The following is a 22,357-nucleotide window of genomic DNA, read 5'->3' on the forward strand; positions in this document are numbered from 1 at the left end:
ACTTCTGTACCATGAAAATACATGTTACAATTCCTTCTGGGTCACAAAATGATGCAATTGCTATTATGAGGTTCAGTCTTTTTAGTACAAATGTGTTTCAGTGTAGCATGAATTAAGCTATCATCAGGAGAAGAAATATTGTTTATTCAATGAACCAATCGACTTTGGTAATTTAGCAATTTCTTAACAATTGAAAATGTACATTTGACATGGTCTCAAGTCTGTATGAAATAAATAGCACAATTTTGCTCATTTACAGCCAGTCTGAAAAAAGGGTTATGGTTCATAATTAAATGGCATACAAATGAATTGTGATAATCATGTACTCACTAATTACATAACAAAATGTTCTCCTGTTTAAATAAAGCTTTTCAGATTCATAAGTACCTTCAAGAGCATGTTATAGTTAAATAAATAGAACGTTTTCCATTTTAACATGCACAACCAATCTGCTTGGGAAAGTATTTACACCAAACGGACACCGCAATGCATCTTTATTTTTCTGAATGTTAATATCTCTCACACACTCTTACTCAAATACACACACACACATACCCACATTGTCTCTTGTGAACACACTGTCTATTTACTATGAACACAATATCTTCTCTTTAGGGCTAAAACTATCAATGCGATCAAAATGCTAATGCTGGATGCATTATAAAGTGGACACATCTCAACAACTCACAGGTTTTTTTTTCTGGGTTTTTCAGTTTTATGGTCATACGATTAACTATGAAGTCATGCATTATGATAACTGGTGGGCCTGTAGTATTTGGTTTGCATTTTTAAAATCGGTGGCTCCATTGATTTTCTTTTTGTTGACAAAGAAAGGTGTGCAACTTTTCTGGCAGTAATATACAAATATGTTACCAATAATCTCTAGAAAAAAAGAAGAAAATTGTTTTTTTCCCCCCAGGGAATCTCCACTGTTGAGAAACCATTGTCTGCACATGATCCAGGAGTCATTGGAACAGGTCGTTGCTTCTGTCTTGTCCATAGCAGTGTGGAAACTCCTTGATGTGAGGCAGTTGAGGAAGGCGAGAAGCAGAGTTTGTGGATGATCTGCTATATTACATAATATAATTTCTGTATGCGATTCTTTCATGATGCAAAGTAAGAGTTCTGCATGGAATAGAGTCGGTCAATGGGTCCCACACGTGCTTGCATGTTCATTTCTGAAGATGCCATGAAGCAGTCACTGAGGCTGGTTAAAGATGTGTCGCTGTCTATGTCATGGAAAATTGAATCATTACCTATAAAGGAGAGAAAGAGAAAAAATAGTTGCAACAATATAATAATTTACAGTCAAAGAAAATACCATACACAGGCATTGAATAAACACAAACTGCAACTTCCAATTGCACTGATAATAAATCTGATATATTTATGACTGTCTTGCAAAGTTATAATTGTTAGTCTTGATGCCCACTTTGAATGATTGTTATTACATTCCATTACACTTCTGAAAACTGTTTTGACAATAGCGCTCTGAAAGCATTGTCCCTCTCTGGGACAGTTACTATGGATCTGAGAGGAACATGTCAACAAGAGGCATCTATCCAAAAGAGCTCAATAATAGCAAATGTTTACGTATCTCATAATTTCTCTTCCTATTATTTTTCTTGTGGGAATTGTTAACTTTATTGCACTCCCGATTTTAATGACACTGTTACAAAAGACAGGGATAGAGTGATGAAGAGACATATCTTTTAATGTTTTGGCAATATCATCCTTCCCTCTATTTATCCCATAAAAACAGAAGAAGTGTGATGAGACTGGGACTTTGGGTGTTGCAACTGCAAGACACAAAATGGAGGCATTCAGAAATGATATTACGTTTAGTAAACGATCTTTATGGGGTTGGAGACACTGCTCAAAATGGTCTTCTACCAATTTCAACCCGTATATGTAAATTAAACGGAAGAATAAAATAACTGAATCAAGTTTTATTTAAACATTTGTGTTTTGTTTGCGTTTGCATCCCAGTGTTGTCATGTGTTGCTGCCATGCTATATTGTTGTCTTAGATCTCTCTTTACGTAGTGTTGTGTTGCCTCTCTTGTCATGATGTGTGTTTTTGTCCTATATATATATATTATTTTTTTTTGAATCCCAACCCCCGCCCCCGCAGGAGGCCTTTTGCGTTTTTTTGGTAGGCCGTCATTGTAAATAAGAATTTGTTCTTAACTGACTTACCTAGTTAAATAAAGGATAAATGAGAAAAAAAAACTAATAAAAATCCCTGTGATTGTCACATACAATGGTTATTTCGCATCGTGGTACATTACTTCACTCATCATTCTCACCATTGTTTTGATTATAATTCACCGCAAGCCATTTGGATTATCTAAAAGCTCCTCACATAGTCCGCAATGCAAACTGTCAGATAGCATAGCATTGCATGTCACTAAACCCCATACACAGACAGAGAGAACGTATTGAGTGATTGTGGGGCGGGAGGGGGAGGGGGAGGGGGAGGGGGAGTAGAAAACATGTTGGATTGATTTTGAAATGAACTTCAAAATAAACCAGTGGCCTGTGAGTATGTTTGTGTCATCTCATGTGGAAGGGGGCTGCTTGTACTTTGTGCGAGCAGCCTAAGCCAGGGCTCTGTGGCCTGAACACATGTCCCACACTGGGGAGCATGTAAGGTTGAGCAGGGGGGTAGGGGGGTGGCTGCTCACCATATGGGTTCATGTGGTCTCCGGGCATCTGTGGGGGAGTGAGGCCCTGCTGGAAGGGGTCTGTACTGTAGCCGTTCTGATCCATGGCAACCAGTTGCTGCTGGGGCGGGGCCAGTGGCGTGAAGGAGTTCATCATGCCCTCCATCCGATTGGACATCACCTCTGAAACACAGCCAACCACGTGGAGAAAGACTTTACATGAAGACTCTTGTGTTCCTGGGAGGAAAACCATCAACTCTAAATCTAATACAGAAACTAGACCATGAGCACTGTCTCCATGGAAACCCTCTCTGCTCTGCTGTGGCCAAGGGAGATTCTCCCAGCATTCCCTTGAAGAAGGCAGCTCTTGACTCACTCAGCGGTGAGTGGGACGCACACACAGCCCTTGTGGGTTTGAGACTGGAGCCCACCACCCTGCACTTTCCTTTACAGTGGTGAGCCCTTGTGAAAAGATGTCTGTCATTCATTTATTTGGGGTTCCAGAAGTTTCCATCACATATGTCTGCTGTAATGCTTTCTTGTTTAAGTTAACTGTACTCAGTACATTTTGTTATCTAAAATACATATATCTCCTCACATACTATCCTATCCAGTATTCACAATATGCACTTTTGGGCAACAGCATTTCAGGGCATACTGTATGCCTTTCCCTACAGAGTTTGACAAAATATTCTAGAGCTGTTGAGTAATAAAATGTAAATGTAAGCCTTGGGATTTCCAGGTAGCTGCTTCAGCTTGTACAGCTATATTTATGTACTGTGTGCAACATCTCTTAAATTGTGTATCTTCTGTCTTGTGTATACTTTGTGTAGATTCTTCCTCCTCACTGTTATATATCTTGTGTTTTCTTACAAGATTGTGAAACCAAATCCTTTCTCCATAGTGGATGTGTGTTTTTCAATTAAGCTTTCATATATGCCTGGAATCATATCATTACTACCATTTTATCTAAAATTCCAAATATAATTTCATTTGTGAACATTTTACTAGTGATTCTTCCTCACGGTGTGGTACAGTGCCAAGGCATTTGTCTTGAATTCTGAGAAGATTACCTCTGAACCCTTGTTGGTGTGGCTCTAACCCTGACAAACAGTTTGTATGACGTCATTACAGGAGTGGAGTTTCTGAACGGGAACGTGAGTGTTTGACCTGGCTACAGCATGGGGACTACAGTTCTCACACAGGATGGGTCATTTTATATACAAGACTGATTAACAGGTTTTCATTTGTAAATCTCCCAACCCACACACACAGCTGACACGGTCTCCCATGTACCACGCCTGACTGGAGCCAGAGACGCTAGCTAGCCTCCTCCACCTCCCCCCCCCACACACCAGTGGAAACTAGGGCTAATGCGTGGGAGGTCACACACGAGCAGAAGCCATTACGTCCGTTCTACTCCAAAGGTTTGCATGTTGCCTCAATTAATGCCATCTTTTGGAGTGGTCACACAGAGCTGTGGTATACAGTATGTGATTATCCTGCCTCTGTGTTTCTCATTGAAGTGCCATGCTGCACGTTTAGCTGGCAGAATCATCATTTTTATTTATGTTATGTGATAATCCCAGATCAGAATTTTTAACACCATGTCAAATGCAAAATAATTGTCTAAAGCCATGGTAATACGGAAGCAGTAACATCTGTTTTTAAACTACCGAAAAGCTATTGAAAATTATTCTGGGGCAGTGGTTATTGGCTCTCTTCAGCCCAAACTGTAGACTGTATACTGTACCTTGGCCAAGCCTTTGAGAATTCTGTTGTTCTTGTTGCTGTTGCTGTCTCCTTGCCATCTTCTTCATCTAAAAAAAAAAGACAGAGTTTTAAGTAACTCCCCAAACTAAGGTGCTGTTTTTCATTTGAAAACAATGCTTCTTGTTGCTCACCCCTGAGTGAACTATAGGAACACGTATCTGACTGTACTTTGTTATCAAAGGCTTTTTAAGATAATATCAAAAAAGGAGGTGGATGTAGACATCCAACGTATGACTGAGGTAGATTTGAATGCATTGCACTTTAACTTTACAGAGTTAAATGGAATGCAATGAAATAGTTACATGTATTGTTGATATCTGTGGTGATTTGTTAGCTCCAATACTGTAATGTTTGAACACTCCTGCCAATCTATGTGTACTGCATTGCTATTACTACATTGGTCTCTTGATTAGTAACAAATAACATAATTATCACAAACAGTGCCTTTCTGGTGGTTGTGCTCTCACCTTGGCTCTCTGGTTTTGAAACCACACCTGCACCACACGAACACTGAGGCCTGTCTCAGCAGCTAGGGTCTCCCTTACCTTTAACAAGTCAACACAAATGCATTTCAACATCCCACAAGAAAACAAACACCTAACTACAGATTGTGGCAGTCTTTTTGGACCTATTGGTTACTGCCTCTTCAAAGCTTTGGAGCGGGTGCAGTGAATGCTTTTAGGGCCTCCACTATGGATGCAGTTCCTCTCTTTCAGAATGTCATTTGGCGCAGGGCAGATGGGCTGCGTTACCCTCTACCTCAGTTAACACAGACCAGAGTGTTGCTAGCCACTTCAAAGCACAGCTCCGAGGTGCTGGAGATTTTTCAAATTTGAGAATTTTATTTGTAAAACTACTGTAGGCCTCATGGCATTCCTCCAATTCTCCACATGTCAGTCTGTCCATGGGGATATTATGAAATATTAGTATTGGATTTGCATCTACAGTATACTACAAAAATAACTCAAAGTAAGCTTAAAAGATTGATTTTGTTGCTTCTCTTCTCACAAATGCCAGCTTTCAGTTCATACTGTGTGTATACTGTAGCAGTGCAGACATTTACAGTAGTTTTCCCAATCTAGGTCATTATTTCAGGTCATTCTCTGTAGCCTAAATACACTTGTTCCTCGTAGCTACTTTTGTGCTCAAACTGCAGCTAGCCGCCTTCGTGCTCGAGGTTAAACAAAGTGTTAGTTTTCACCTCCGTTGAGTGTTCAGTAGGCAGACAGTGGGATTAACTCTGTCTGTCTGGTGAAAATAGAGCTGCTTTGGTGGTGACTAGGTCATGTGGAGGAGAGGAGAAGGTCTCACCTTTCTGCAGGGCTTGGAGGACACCTCGAAGGAGGCTTTGAAGGCTCGTCTCTGCTGAGTGTTCAGAATGGTGCGGGGTCGCTTGGGCCTTCTGGGGTCCTTCCCATCATCTCCCTTGCCCTGGCCTCCGGTGACTTTCTCCTGCTTGATACCCAGATCCCCATCGTCGCTTTTCTCTGCATGGAGATACCATTTTTCACCAATATCAGTATGGGTTTGAGCTGACACCTTCTCAGAAAGTCTGCTGATAAATAGACGTTCATTCCAATTCCAAGAGATTCCGACTCCACAAGAGTATCCATAATGAAAGGAGACACGTGGATTTAATAGTTTCTTATGAATTTATTACAAAACGAATAGTGCACGATTAGACTTTCAGAGGACTTACCAGAAAAGCACAATGTTATATGCACATTTGTCATTGGATTTGACATTATGTCATTGGTAATTAATTACACTCAGCTTTGGCTGTTTGGTAAGAATTGTACAGAGCGGATCCACCTCAACATGAAAAGGAAGCATGACCACATATAGGAAATGAACTCAAAATATCAGAGGAAATATCAAATACAGATTTCAGAACCTGAAAATAATAGTAAAATGTACACTGGGTCCCAACAGACAAAAATACTATAAAGATGCTATGCATAAAGAATACAATTGGAAAAGGTTCTAAGACATTCTTACCAAAAGGTGGAAAGCTGATGGGTTTTGTTATTGTCTATTGTAATTGTATGTATCCATAAAGGGATCTTGGTGTCTGTCCATTGGCACACATAATGTGCCATCTTTTATCATCACATAGTGTGATGGACATTAGATCATTAATCTTACAAGCAATGTCAGTGTACATAATATAAAGATACTCGTACTTAAAATGCTAAACTTCATGAGTTTACAAAGATAATGATCAAATCCAATGTTAAATCATGTATCCCTAATGCATTCATTACAACATTCAAGGCCTGGGTGAGTGAAAAGCAGTGTTCTCAGAAACAGCAGCACTTTCAATTAAAGCAACAAATGATGTGGGCTTCCTGTGATGGCTTGGAGATGCATACATGATGGTTTCGTTCTGTCTGCTGTCATCTGGTTCTGATTCTCTACTGTAAATAGTGTGGTGTAGTATGCTAAACTGTATTTCACCAGTTGATTTCTATATTTTATTTTCTGTATATGCCGAGGTTAACCTCTGTTCATGTAAAATCTTGAATTTGGAGACACTCCAAAAGAATGCCCATGTGCTCCACTAGGACAAAACGAAGCGTGGAAGTAAAATAAATATTCCTTTAAGTTGACAAAAGTTGACACAGACAGATGTGTTTGACAAATTCTCTGCCTTTGTGTGCATGTTTAAATGAGAGCCAGATGGGTCTGAACAGTGAGGCTTGGCGAGATGCCTCATTGTGTGGAGGCGAGGGGTACAGAGGAGAAGATAAGAGGAGCTCCGCTCGGCCCTCTGTCGAAAGGCCCTAAATCCTCCCGTCAGTCATCATGATACACCGATTTAATTATTTCCAGCAAAAGAGCCCGCCGGCACAAGGACCCAACAAGACATTAATACAGTGCCTTTTTGTCTTCCGTTTCCACTTCCTAGCCCAATACCTTTTTGTCCTCCCTGTTTCCACTTCCTAGCCCAATACCTTTTTGTCCTCCCTGTTTCCACTTCCTAGCCCAATACCTTTTTGTCCTCCCTGTTTCCACTTCCTAGCCCAATACATTTTTGTCCTCCCTGTTTCCACTTCCTAGCCCAATACCTTTTTGTCCTCCCTGTTTCCACTTCCTAGCCCAATACCTTTTTGTCCTCCCTGTTTCCACTTCCTAGCCCAATACCTTTTTGTCCTCCCTGTTTCCACTTCCTAGCCCAATACCTTTTTGCTCCCTGCCCATAATATCCATTGTACATAGAATAAAATGAATGAATGACTGAATTCAATCACTCAAAACTGTGGGTCTCACCCAGAATACATTTTCATACTTTTCTGTGTTTGCGTGAGTGCGAGTGTGTGTTCTTCTGTTTCTGCGTGTACTGTATTGTACTGTACTGACTGCGATAGGATTTGGTCTTACCTGAGTCGGAGTCGTCCGGGCTGACAGAACTGAGCAGGTCCTTCTCCTTCTCATAGTCACTCTTACACAGCAGCTGGCCCTCCTTCAAGACAAATTCATCCCCTTTTCTCAGCTGCCGGTCACACACGCAGCAGGAGAAGCAGTTGAGGTGGTATACACACTCCAGAGCACGCATCACAAACTCTGTGGGGGCGATCTTCTCCAGGCATCCACTGCACTTGGCGGCAAACAATCTATGGAAGGTGAGAGAAAAGGCACCATTACTAATCAGATGAATAAAAAACGTACGTTACATTAATAACACAATCTGATCACAGAATCAAGGGGGGTCAACTTAGTCTCCCGAGCTTGACCTGTCATCATGGGCTTTTGATTAACAGGGTTTGCGGGTGGCAGGCCGCTGTGGCTGATCCTGTGGGCAGCCAGTACCAGTGAGTGGTCCCTTTGACTGGAGTTCATATGTGTATGTGACTAGGGTCCCCCTATCCCCACGCCACTCCAACAGAGCTGGGTCATGGGCACCTAAATGCCTCTTAGCCTCAGACAGCTGACCGACACTGGGTTCAGTCAGTTATGATGCTCAATTAGAATCAGCACATTAAAATTTCCTTTTTTCTCTTTTTACTTGTTTATCATAATCACTGTTTCTCTGTCAGATTAGCATCTGATTATTTGCAGGTTGTCAGCATGGTCTGTTTGAGTAATGATTAGGAACTGGAACATGCCCACTGTGTCGTCATACTTTTCTACACCCACTATATCTGATTAATCTCCTCCTACTCATCACACTGTTTTAAATCTCATCTGGCCATCCTAAACCAGCCTCTATGGTGCACGGCTACATTAACACCTCCATCTTCCATAATATATTTTCAGGAAGATGTCAAACTTTTTGTATTCTTTTATTGGTGGCTGGGAGAGTTTTAATTCATTTGCTGTCGTTCAGAAGGAGAATCATTAACTGGGCAAGGAGGCAGAGAGTGTGGTTGATCTTGTCCAGCCGTGAAGCTGGTTTTATTAGCATGCTCTTTGTTTTCGTTGGTCTGGAGGACAGCTGGCTGCCGCCTATCTATTTGTGGTGAACATCTATTTCATTGTGCAAGGGAGAGAGCGAGAGGGAGGGAATAGAGAAAGAGAGAGAGAGCAGCAATTGACATCATCTGCTGTTTCAGGACAGGGATGAGCGATAGTGATGAATATGTTTAAATATGAGGGGAGAGAAACCCAAGGAAGGTTTTGTCATGTTAATAATATTGTAGGTGCTGATTGAGAACTGATAGGAGTTTGTGTCTGCCACACAGTTCAGTAGAGCAGCTGCTGGCATGGTTGAAACAAGAGACACGTTCGGTTGCTGTTTCTAGTCTCTACATCTCATATCAGCTCCATCTTTGAGCAGCCATTTACTACAAATCAGACTGTTTTCTCACTATTATGGCAAAACAACAGAGATATCAGAATTGGCACACGCATGCTTTAATCTTTCAATTATTACAATACATTAAGAAGATTATTATTAAACTATGGAAAAACCTAGAGGATAATCGCTTAATAAATATATTTTTGCACATTTTGCAAACAAGCTGACTTCTTGTGAAAGCAACTTACAGACCTACAGCATGATGCTTATCTGCTCAACGATGAAATTACTGTGTTCCAACAAAATATGTCATTCATATAATCTTAAACATAACCTAATATTAATTCCCACTGAGACCAAAGTATCTTTTGCAAGGCAGCCTTGCATTACATGGGCAGCAAGCAATTACACATTAAATATTCAAGCTGTGTCAAACGATAATAGCAGGGACATACATACAGATGTAGGATCTTAATTTGAACCAGTTTGCTACAGCAGGAAAATAATCCTGCATTAACAGGAAATGTGAATTATTATCTGGATTATAATTAATGGATTTTTTTGTAGGGGTTGATATATTTTTCGTTAGGGCAAATCAAGTCTGAAATTTTAAAGTAGAAATTACAAACTTAAACCTTGAATACACTAAAAGTTTGCATTTCCTGCTGTGCAGGAAAATTCTCAGCAACAAAAGAGTGAACAAATTAAGGTCCTACATCTGTAATCCAATATCTACCGCAAAAGTGTAGGAGTAAAACATAAAGTCCTCGTGGATCAACCTTACAGTTGCATGGAATGTTGGCTATCGCTGTTTAAACAAATCAAAATATTCACAAGATAGATGAATAATGATTCATAACTTTAGAGAGAAGGACTGTCTAACTGTTGCATGCTGGGATTGAGGGACATGAGGGGATGAATGTGTGGTGACCAGCCCAGAGGTCCAGCTCTAATGTTTAGCTAATGATTGGCGTCTGAGAGGAGAAAGGCAGAGGAAATGACTTGTTAGTATGGTTTTGATATGTCCCAGATTCCACATTCATGCCTCCATTCATTCATTCGCTCTCTCAAATCTTCTCACCCAGATAAAAACATTCTTATTCAGGCCATTCTTTTCTTTCTTTCTTTTCCTCTACGATTCTAATCTTGTAAGCCATTATTTTCCTATTTCCCCTCTGTCACTTTGCATTATTTTTGGTGCTGTAATTCCTATTTGTCCCTTCTGGAATCTTCCTGTCCTGCTTTGTCCTCTGGTCTAATCCAGACTTCTAGCCTGTTTTCGGCCCCTGTACCCCATTCTCAGTGGGGTTCAGATGGAATATCCATGCATGACGCCCCTTCTATGGCAACCACACCTCCACAGGAAGGCAACGGCGACTTTTCGGATGGGCAGAGAGGGCCTTTCAGAAGCTGGCAGCAGAAGTAAATCCTTCTCTAAGGAACAAGGGGAATTAGCAGGGAGCACTGGACTAGGGATTTAACCCCTCTCCTTTGAAAGGCCCAGTCACTCCGACTCCCGCGGCTAGCTACAATCAAACAGAGGGGGGAGGGGGGGGGGGGGGGTCGCGGTGCAGAAAGGAGAACACAGCTCCCTGAATGACACAAGCACTGGATTGTGGAGGAGCCTAATCCCACTTTAATACCTTTCCAAGTTCAGCTCCTAAAGAATGCTCTTTAAAACAACACCAGTGTGTGAGCAGTAAAGGACAACCAGAGGGAGGCACGCTATTCAACCTCCATACCATTACCTGATTAGCAGATAGAGGCCCAGGCGGTGGGGAGAACATGCCCACGGGAGACAGGGGAAAGACACAGATGATGATGATCACGCTGATCTGTAAAATACTATAATAAACACATCAACTATCAAGGTCATGCTGACTCCAGCCCTAAGATGAACAGGGTCTGCAGTTTGAAGTGTAGGCTGAGCTCTTTGTAAAAGCTAATGGGGCAAGAGGGATAAGATGCAGCCGTTGGTGTAGTGCTGGGCTAGCATGGTTTGTTAATATCCTTTTACAACTCCACTCATATCACTCAAAAATGACAAACTGTCTCAAAGACTCAAAATGCCATTTGAAATCAGAATCTGCCCAAAATGAACCAACGAAAAAAGAATGCATCAGTTTCTGCTGCTGCCCATAGTGACCCGTCTATTGAAGCCTGCGTTAAGAAGTCTGTTATTTGTTGTGTGCTCAGCAGTTGTGCTGTTGTACATTTACTGAGGACGGAGAGAGAGCACGGACCACAAAGAGGACCACCAGCCAGCAGGATCCTCTGTCCCTGCTTTCGTTTGCAGTCAGGAACTGCGTTTCTCTCCTCCCACACCTGAGCGCACAGATCAGCCCATAAGACCCTCTAGTGTGGATCAATGACCACGTTTCAAGCAGCAAAGTGCCAATATTTACCCAGGCGTTCTCAGCATTGGACCTCATCAGTAGAATAAGAGATAATCTCAGCAGATACCTTTTAAGATGGCTCCCAGGGGAATCATTCATCCTTCCATCCTTCCATCTCTTAGCACTCAATATCTTTGCTTCTCTCCTACTCTCTCTCTCTCTCTCTCTCTCTCTCTCTCTCTCTCTCCCTCTCTCTCCTTTTCTGCCATGCTCACATTCTAGCTAGCTCTACTGAGATTCACAAGAACCTATACTCTCACCTTGCTAAAAGCAATGTAAAACAGTAAATGGAAAAGCAGCATTTCATCATTACTCTGCATTCACCTATGGTGAATTCAGCTATGCACCCTCAAAGTACTTTAAGATGGAAAATACTCAACTGTTCGAAAAGCTTCCTCAGATAGAGATATTTAACAACAACAAAAATATATCCCTGGTCTGGTCAAAGGATAAGCTCAGTGCAGCTGAGAAGCCTCAGCCTTTGGAGTCGTGGGTTTTCACCTCCCTGTTCCTCTTCTTTCTTTCTCCTGCTAAGGCCCACTGCAGAAGTATGCACTTTCCCTTTGAACAGATTAGAAGCAACTTAAAGTGTGACAACATCTTAAGCTTTCACCACATGTTGCCAATGATTTCCCACTAAAGACATTACTTTCAATGCTTCTGCCACAGTGATAAGGATCAGGCTGAGAGAAAGGGATAAAAGAGGAGCCCGGAGGATGAGAAAGAGGAATGGAGGAGTTTGTGGCTTGATAATCATGGTACATTTAGCAACACATGGTCTCGTCTCACCTACTCCCCTTTTGCTATTAAACAACCAGAGAAATAGCATAACAATTTAGTGGGAGAATAGCCCAGGCTATTATGTCCTCGCATCCCCTTCAAAAGAAAGAGAGGATCAGGATTAACCCACGGAACAGCTGTAAACAATCACTTTGAAGATGGCCCTCCTTGTTTCACTAGGAAGCGGGTGGGCCTGTAAGGCTGGCCATGTCAATCACCCAGACGTGAGGGATGAGGTGTATGGAACAGGGTCACAGCCACAGGAAGGTCTCCGGACACTGAATGCAGACTGAGGACCTGTGGAGCAATCGGTCAACACCGCATGGCTGGAAGCTCATTGATTTACAGGCTACATCTCTGGCTTGACCTTTCTCTCCAGCCATCCATCTCCACCGCAGTCCAACAAGAGCCCAAGTTGCCTGTCTCCTGGAAACCAAGGAGAAGGGTGGAGGCAGTGACCAGAGGAGAGAGGGGTGGAGGGAAAGACCAGAGGAAAGAGGGGTGGAGGTAGAGACCAGAGAGACCAGAAGAGAGAGGAGTGGAGGGAGAGACCAGAGAAGAGAAGGGTGGAAGGAGAGACCTGAGGAGAGAGGGGTGGAGGGAAAGACCAGAGGATAGAGGGGTGGAGGTAGAGACCAGAGAGACCAGAACAGAGGGTAGTGGAGGGAGAGACCAGAGAAGAGAAGGGTGGAAGGAGAGACCAGAGGAGAGAGGGGTGGAGGGAAAGACCAGAGGATAGAGGGGTGGAGGGAGAGGCCAGAGGCCAAGGATACTGATAAACAGCAGCTCCTGTTAAAAACATGGTAACTCTGTTCCAAGGAAGACTGAAGAGTAACCGCATGAATATTAGATATAGAGTTGAACAGCTTTACTGGTAGTGGATGTATGTTACGCGCAAAAACATTTGATGCCCAGATGTTCCTTTGTGCATAGATGGCGATCCTTAACATTTAGAAAATGACTTTGTTATGTACAATTGTGTTGGCTACTAGACAGCACTTTAGACCACAGAGGCACGTGTTCTAAATATAGCAGCCTCAACTATAACCCTACTTTGTCTAATTGCTTACAGTGATAACCACAGTTGTAAAACACACAGCATAGAGAGGGACTTGACATGCGAGAGTATGGACTGTCATCATAACTAAAACAACACTAAACTTGTTAATTTACACTCAATTACATTTCAAAACTAGGGCATAACAAAATGGTAATCTAGAGCACCATTACTTTTAATAATCCTAAAGGATATGGCTCCATGACAGTATGGTCTCAGCATGGATCTTAGGTTGGTGTGTTTAGACACGTGTAGAAAGTAATGAAGCCAAATAAGAAGTGCCATCCTTCTAGTCCCCAGGGCCAGCTCCAGTCAGCCCTAAAACCTGCTTAATCACCCCCCTCCCCGCTAACAAAACATTAGCATAGTAATGGACTTCAAATGGAGCCGCTTTGTTTTTTAATTAAACTCTCAGCAGGTAAAAGTAACCCATTAGAGGAAAATGTACACACTACTAACGGCTCAAAGGTGCCATCTCCATCACTTCCCTCACACATGGGCTCTCCCTCTATACTATATAGTGAGGCTGGCATTTGTAAGATGCCTTGCTGAAGGAAGCTATGAGCGCATGTGCACCTGACCCAAAATGGATATCACTATGTTTTAAACATTAGTTACATAGTGAGTCACAGTCTGGGCTGAGGTGTTATTCTCATCACTTGACCCCCACTGCCGGTCTGGCTCAGATGAACACACTGTTTCTATGACTACATGATCTCCTATGTACTGGAATGCTGAAAGATTTCTTCAGGCAAGCCTCTGGCCACACAGACAGCCAGCCGGCTAGTCATGTTAGATTGGGCAATATCACTGTATTACACAACTACACACAGCAAACCTCTGCTTTTAGTCACATTCAAATGATCACATGCCAATAATTGTGTTTTTCCCACACTAGTCTAGAGATGAAACAAGGTGAAACAAGTTGTGTTATGTCGTTCAGTATCAATGTCAAATGTCTACACATCGCTTTAGATGGCAAAATGCATGAACTTCTATGGCAGGTGTTTGTTCCCTTAAAATGGCAATATGTCTACTGCAGCATGTTGGTCTTCCAGGTTCACCAGATGCTGTAAACCCTGTGGGCACAACCTGACAGTCAGCTGTGGGAGGATAAAAGGACCTGTCACTGGGAAAGCCTCATCACACGTATAGGAAAAGGCCAGACACCAACCAGGGTGTTGCTGCTGCCTATCATAAGGCTCTGTCTATCATTTACCAGACATTCTGCGGCACCGGCAATCAGAACACAGAGCTAGAAGCAACACCTACATGCCTCCAAGCATTGATCAAGTTGTTGTGCACTTAAGACTGACATTCTTTGTGATTTCTTACAGCCAGTGCTCCGTGTCTGTGCTATCGAGTCCCATAGGGTTGATGTTGAGCTTAAAGGCCTGCTTGTGTGACATCATCACCATCTTTCTCATGAGTTTATAATAGATGCAAATTACACCACACAGTTAAGCTCTCGCTTTGTCACTCTGTAGTCAAGACAGAGAGAGAGGTAACTTTCTCTGCATGTTAGGGAAAGAGTTGTGCTTCAAGCACACAGTGAAAGAAAAGCTCATGTTGAAATGTGAAAGGACAGTGAGACCGCTGGCCAGCAGAAGAGGCTGAGTACACAACTAAGCGGGCGAGCAGGCAGCCAGGTACACAAGTGCTGTTTGGACAGCTGTAGTTTCTGTGGATGGACACTCAATGCAACATCGCATTCAAGCCCTGCTTCCACACAGACAGTGTCATCACTCACTTTGCATTATAGAGTGGGGTACAGGGTTGGGTAGGTTACTTTCTAAATGTTATCCGTTACAGTTACTAGTTACCTGTCCAAAATGGTAATCAGTAATGCAAATTTAGGATTACCCAAACTAAGTAACGTAATCTGATTACATATAGTTACTTTTAGATTACTTTCCCCTTAACAGTCAATAGAAGAATACAAAAATGTATATATTGCTGGATAAATCAATGTTAAAGTTTACATAGCTGGACATATATGGATGTAAAATTGTACTTTATGGGTTGGTTATGTAGGCTTCTTCTAACCCATCACTTGTTACTATATATAATAATAAAATAAAATAATATCTTTACATTAATATATATAATTTACTAGTACAAAAATGGATGTAGCAACTACAGATTGTCTATCAAACGTGTGCGAGTTTGAGCATGTGTCCATTAGGCCTATGGATAAAAAAAAAATATCAGCATGAATTAGATTGAGCAATAAAAATAAAACACTGTTATTCCATAGGCTGGGGTCAGCACTGTGCAGCTGTTGCAAGAGCGCATTTTTCACTGGCTGTCCACTAGTTTCAAAAACGATGATTGATAGGCAACTTAAACTTCTTGAATTCAATCATTATTGGGTTCAAATACACATTTAGATTTGTGAACAGCCATCCACAACAACCACAATCCGTAAGGCTCAAATAGCTAAATGAGAGAGCAGCAGTGTGATTCACATCAATGCGCTATGTAGATATCAATAATAAGTGATATCCGTATCGCCGTTTACTACACCACTGCTGTTATCCTTACCTCCAAGCGTTTATTCAAGTTGGATAATCTTTGGATGCCGACAGCAGTCGCACCATTGTAAGACATAGCTTGTACGGTCGCCTACAAAAGCTTAATTCGTGCTCTTTTCCTGCGATCCATCAAACACATTTGGTGTGTCATCACAGTGGTCAGACTCGCTCAGGTGGAATACAGCCTTTTTTTCAATGCTGATTTGAATGTCATTGAGAAAACAGAGTAGTGTCAAAGATTTCTTTTCACAAACATCTTTTCTGAATTTAAAAGTAATCCTCAAAGTCTTCATCTAGTTTTTCCAAAGTATCTGTAATCTGATTACAATATTTTTGCTGGTAAAGTAAAGGATTACAGTTACAATTGTTTTGTAATCCCTTACATGTAACTCCCCAACCCTGGTGGGTTATAAAAGAAATCACTGAAATGAGCGAGTTTACGATACATAGGATAGACTAACTTCCTGATTAGTGCATCTAGAATAGAATAGAACTTTATTGTCCATCCTGGATGGACATTTTTCTTTGGCATCACCTTACATTAAATATATCAAATACACATATATTCTCACATCACACATATTTAAACCAGTCAGTCCATCATACTTCATACACTAAAAACATATGGGGACACTGTACATTCACTCAGAACTGACCGCTGCCCCAACTGCACTGTTAAAATAGATAGATAAGTACATATACCGATACAATTTACGTTGCATTTAGTAGTCCGACAGTACAAGGAACAAATGAATGTTTGAACACATTTACTAACTAATAGCATAATATTCAAGATAATAATCAATAGAATGTCTATAGGTTTTCATTCCATTACATCATCGTAACTGTCTCTAAACAGGACTTTTATCTTCGATTCAAAACAGCTGAATTTATTTGTCTACAAATGAGGCAGAAGGCTGTGAATTACAAGGCTGGTATTAATTGTGATCTGCTTCTTCTCACTCCCCCCAGTCAGTCCAGCCGACAGTAACTGAAGCTGTTTGTATGGCCCATCTCCCCGGCCGCCCTGCTGGAGATGTGACATCTTTACAGCACATGCTCTGCAAACGAGAGCCCGCCGAGAACAGAGGGAGGGCTGGGGACAGCTTCCATTTAAAGCCACTGTAAATTCCTCCGCACCCATTTTATATTTTTAATAACTCTATCGCAGGTCCTCTGTCTGTCTGCCCCTTCCAAGCGAATCTAGGTGAGGTGTAGCAGACCCCCCATTAAGGGCTCGACCCACTCAATGAGGCATCCTGGGTGATTGCTCCTTTCGAGAGGGGGAGCTGGGGATGGCTAGCTACACTGGTAGTAATAGCTATCAGATGTTGTAGAGTATACTGCTGCCTATAACTGCCCACATCTACGGTCTGCTTTTCACAACAGTGGACCTGAGGCTTGCTGTACTCAGCCCAGGTTAGGGCAGTTAGGGCAGAGGAGGCTCTGAGTCTGTGTGCTCATTACCAGCTAGTGCATCTGAGGGCTGACATCATCCTTCAAACATGGAGAGGCTGTACTGTGAAAGCACAGTACATAAAATAAACCAAGGGTAATGGCTAATGTTCCAGTTTTTTCTGTAAGTAAATTTGGAGGTCTCTGATGATGAATGACCTGATCCCCTATCGAACACCAATCTAGGAAGAAAAGTTAGACACAAAAAATTATGGTTGTTTACCTTTATTGAATAAATGGGTGCTAATTACTAAAAACTAGAACTATATTTTGGGAATTTCTTGGGGGAAATATATATGGAAAATCTGTTTTCACATTATGTGCTGAAATGGTTAAAAAAAAAAACATTTGGAGTGGAGGGCTTTATAATTACTATTGACCCCAGAAGGTCCTGGACGAAGAAATAAAACAAACAGTAATATGAGGTGCTCTAAAGCGGAGGTCTGCAAATATGCAAAGACAGGGTCTGCTGGAAAACCTCACGTTTTGGCTTCTTTTCTCCGCTCCTAATCTGTGGGCGAACACAGTATTAAGACGGCTTTGGTGCCACTTGTGACCCAGCTGTTCGCTAATGAAAAATTCCACAGCTCCGTGCAGAGGCCAATGGGGCCTGCCCCCCTCTACCCCAAACCAAGCCCTGTCCATCTTGTGGAGTTTACCATGGCTAAAAAGATACTGGATTAATAGGTAGAGAGGGAGAGGCAGACAATCTGGAAGAAAATCCCATGTGTGTTTTCCCCCTCCGCTTCCTCCCATCCTTAGGATATTGGTGTGAAGACAAGTGTTTGCCCAGGTTTTAATTATGAGCAATGAGGTGGTGATTATTGTGATGGTGGATAGTTGGATGAGGGGCTTTATTTATTCAACAGAGATTCTGGCTAAGCCTAAAATCAGTCTGGAGAGAAGAATCTGAGACTGCCGGGGTTTAGCCATTGTCCATGAGAGCCGGACTCGTCTGTTTGTGTTCCTGCTTTTTCACCCTCTCCACTGGTTCCCTGTCTTTCTGAGTGACGTAAACCTCTTAACTCAGACTGCTCCGATTGATGGAGATGGAGATCACTTTTGATCATCCCTGCCTATTATCTTCATTACAGAAAAGCACTGACCATAAGGAATCAACACCAAAAGTGGACATTTCCAGCCCAACTATCACATAAATTCTAAATATATTTCAATAATCCTCAAGAGTCCTTTAAAGAAGATCCCCCAATCATCATGTTCCTGTCTGGCTAACTATACAAATACACATTTAATAGAAATACTGGAAGTTGGCACCTAGCTGTGAAACGGCAAGGCACAGTCAACAGCTGCTCATCTGACTTCCCTAGTTGACTCTAAAATGAGTCTAAAATACTATTTAGGCTGTAAAATGACCTCTAATCTAAAGATACTGTATCAGATGTATCTCATTTCATAATCACATACTTTGACGAATTTACAAAAGACTCCCTTAAAAACGTGTGCTCTTAAATCCGAAAAGGTTTTGGCAACAATATTCCTAGAGTGCAAGCAAGGTAGGCAATTTAACCAGACTCTAGTAATGCTCTTAAAAAGACCTGGTTAAAGATTGTTTTGTGGGAAAGCATGTTGCCATGGCAGCATTGGCAGGAGCTATAACATGAGATGTGTGTGATAATGTCCTGGAGGGTCTCAGCGTGAGGACACCACAACATCCTCTCCACAGCCAGGAGACAGAGGCAGTGTTCTTTATTAAAATACATTTTCTAGGTAAGGAGCACAGCACAGCACGCATTAACCAGGGAGATGTCTGGGACGCGCGGGAGAGGAGGAGGTTTACTTTCAATCCCGCTGCTGCATCTTTTAGGGAGGACGCTCACTGGGGGACCTCTGTGAACTCTGGTTCTCTCAACAACAAGAAAAGATCACAAAGGCTTTTTCTTGACAGGGATCTCAAAATCAGAAATGTATGCATTGGAAAGGGCACCAGCTTTACAAGATGAAGCCACAGATAATGGAAAACGATAGAGGGAACAAATGAAAGAGAGTGGGAGAGGATAAGAGAAAAAGCCAAAGAAAAACAAACAATCTTTTTCAATGACAGGATGTTTCAGGACCCAAAGGTTAGGGATTAACACTCAGATTAGCATGCAAATAATATATTAGAATTTCTAATCTGCAGGTCCCTTCAAAGGAATAAATCCAAGATTAGCAGGTGTTATGCTAAAAAGCTTTTTGTGTGACATAGTTACACTAGCCAAACAAATATGTCTTTCAGTGAGAAGGGCTGGCATGAATGTATTGCCGTAGCCATAGAAGCCAACTGGTATCTAAGCGCCTTGGAGAGGGGGCAGTGTTGGAATGTGTCAGACAGACAGAGGGGCGGCGAACACACCACAGAGCTAACCAAAAACCTGCTGTTTCACAAAAAAAGCATAATCTACTCCACTATTCTGCTTACAGACCACCTATAAATATCAAGTATCTTTGGCAGAGGAAAATAAAAAGGTTCATTGTGAGATCACAAAGCTTCTCAGTGCCTGATTATCACTGCATTGTCTATGTTTTGTGTGGGAGAGGAGCCAATTGAGGAAGATTGACGTAAAAAAAAATGTGTATTCATTAAGTGAAGCATTCACACAAAACATCTAATTTACTGAAAATGGCATTGTGACGTACGGTCTGTTTTCTAAAGTAGATGGAACATATGTGCATATAAATGCTGAAATCAGGTGTTGTCCATTTTGTTGGCTAAGAATTGTCACCCATATGCTACTGACAGGGAGTTGGCGAGCTTTTAAAGAAAGAGAGCCTGAGACTGCAGAGGATAAGATCAGCTACAACGACGGCCCAGGATTTCTCTGGCGGGAAACTGACTGGCTGAAGCATTCAGGAAATTCTGGCAAAGACACAGCATGACGCATGGACCGGCAATGCCATAACGAGGTCAGTTATGGTATGATAGTACAACAGTAACATGGACATGACTCGGTTTTGTTTTCACACACAGGGACACAGTCACAGAACTGGTCTGGTACCACTGCAAAGTAAAACGATGGAAGAAGATCCTGCACTGAAACATCACTATTAGCTATTGGGTTGTTTTCAAATGCTAATGGTTTTGATTTGATACCGTTATGTAATAAGGGATGACAATCAGAGACGAATATTCAGCATTTTCCCTGAGATGGAATCATCAAACTAGAGGGCAATCATAAAGTCCTTTGGAAAGGTCTGCAAACATTCATTAAGAGGTAAGTTACTGCAAAGTGCAGGCAATGAGCGGGTTAGCAATTAATTCCTTGTTCACAGATTGTGAGCCTTAACATTTCTGTTTCTTTACAGTATCCTAAAGAACGATTCAAATACAATGCTTGCAATATTGCCTAAAATAACATTTACAACAATTTGTGGTCTGTTCTGTGTTTGAAACCTTCCATCTTGAAGATGCCAGAGCACCTGAGCAGTAGTATTTTCCCTTTGTGAAATGGGAATGATTATATGTACTGGGCGAAGAGAGCCCAGCTATTTCTATAACAACGGCATAAAGAACATAAAACATTCTCCACTGCAGAGAGAAAACCATGAACAGCAATGTCTCGGCATCACAGAGGTGAGAATAACATACTGTAACGTCTAGACATTGTGCAAGAGACAAATAACACCCCAAAAGAACAATAAATGAATTGTCTGAGATTTCCCTTACTTGCTGATACTTGTGTTGTGTATCTGAATTGGAGGTATTTATGTGTGTTTCATCTTGACAGGGTTTTTTCCACCCTACATGTTACCATCTAATGTTACCGTGAGGCTATTCTGTTCATGTATTCAAGCATGTATTTTGCCTCCAGAGATCTGGCAAAGAGGTTGTCTGTCTGCGTTGCCCTCTATCTTTCCCACACACACAAACACACACGGCTCTCTTTCATGCAGTTGGCTGAGTGTTTGTGTGAATCACTCCAGCTGGAAGAGAACAGGTTTGACAAAATTCCATTTTTTCCACGTGGAGCCTTCGAGGCACAGAGAGGAATGGCAAAGCATGGTAGAGCACGTCCCATCTCCCCACAACCCAACCCACACTCTGACTCCCCACATTCCCTACCAGCACTGACACCCAACTCACCTCGCTGGTTAAACCGTGGCTCCTGACTGCACACTACCCCTCTGACTGGCCACTAAGGGATTGACCTGTGTAGTCAGACGTGTTTTTTAAGGGCAAAGATACCTTAGCACAACTTTTTTCTAAACACTTCTTCCAAACATGTAAGTGCCATCAGCTGTGGGGTAAGAAGATGAATCCTGGTTAACAGAGATCTAACCTCTCTAGGGCATGTGACGTTGTGCCAGCTGTATGTCCAGCGCACGTAGGTGTCTACAATGAGGTTCTTGTCTACCAAACACCAGTCCTTATACAAATGAATGACATGAATCTCTATTTCTCTTCAGAAAGTGACAACGCCTCCTCCTGCACTGACAACCTCGGTGAGCCCTGTATTCACCAGCCAGTTTTACACTCCCTTTAAATGCGTGCAGTCCCTCATTGCGCCTGGGAGCAGCCCATTCTCTGACCCTGCCGACAAAAAACAGCTGTTTGGATAATGCAGTTGCAGCACTTTATGTTACAGAATGACACACGAAGGGGAAGAGGCAGAGCTTAAAGCCACTGAAAAGCATCTGAAACACACAAGAGGAAATGTACACAAATATCCACTCGTGCAGTATGAATGTAGGCACCAAGCAGGATGGAGTGGTGAACCACAGATACAGCTAGAGGTTATGGGGACGTGCTGAGGGACTAACAGGAGGACGCGTCCCACCAGCCGGAGCTGCAGTCCCAGGGGGGTGAGGCTCTCTGCCCCACCAGGGCCTGTAGCTCGCCTATCCTCAGGGCAGTCACCCTCCTTTCAACCTCCCACCTCTATACGCGAATGACAAAGCCCTGAGGCCTCGTCACACCCATCCCCCTACCTCCCCTCTCCTCGCCCGCTGTCATTCCCAGGT

The 22,357-nt window shown here is 42.3% G+C and overlaps 1 protein-coding gene across 4 annotated transcripts in view; it reads right to left on the minus strand.

Moving 5' to 3' along the window:
* Window positions 1–815: 815 nt before the first annotated feature.
* The window catches only part of LOC110535967 (LIM/homeobox protein LMX-1.2), a 55,511-nt gene continuing 33,969 nt past the window's right edge, over window positions 816–22,357 (minus strand). For all 4 annotated transcript variants that reach the window (XM_036935796.1, XM_021621386.2, XM_036935795.1 and 1 more), the window contains 6 exons: window positions 7,820–8,052; window positions 5,750–5,925; window positions 4,906–4,983; window positions 4,419–4,485; window positions 2,687–2,848; window positions 816–1,256 (listed from right to left, as the gene is read on the minus strand). In XM_036935796.1, the coding sequence (XP_036791691.1) occupies window positions 1,105–1,256; window positions 2,687–2,848; window positions 4,419–4,485; window positions 4,906–4,983; window positions 5,750–5,925; window positions 7,820–8,052 (868 nt within the window). In that variant the 3' untranslated portion in view covers window positions 816–1,104. The remainder of the gene's footprint in view (window positions 1,257–2,686; window positions 2,849–4,418; window positions 4,486–4,905; window positions 4,984–5,749; window positions 5,926–7,819; window positions 8,053–22,357) is intronic.

This window comes from Oncorhynchus mykiss, chromosome 11 (genome assembly GCF_013265735.2).
Source record: "Oncorhynchus mykiss isolate Arlee chromosome 11, USDA_OmykA_1.1, whole genome shotgun sequence".
Taxonomy (NCBI): Eukaryota; Metazoa; Chordata; class Actinopteri; order Salmoniformes; family Salmonidae; genus Oncorhynchus; species Oncorhynchus mykiss.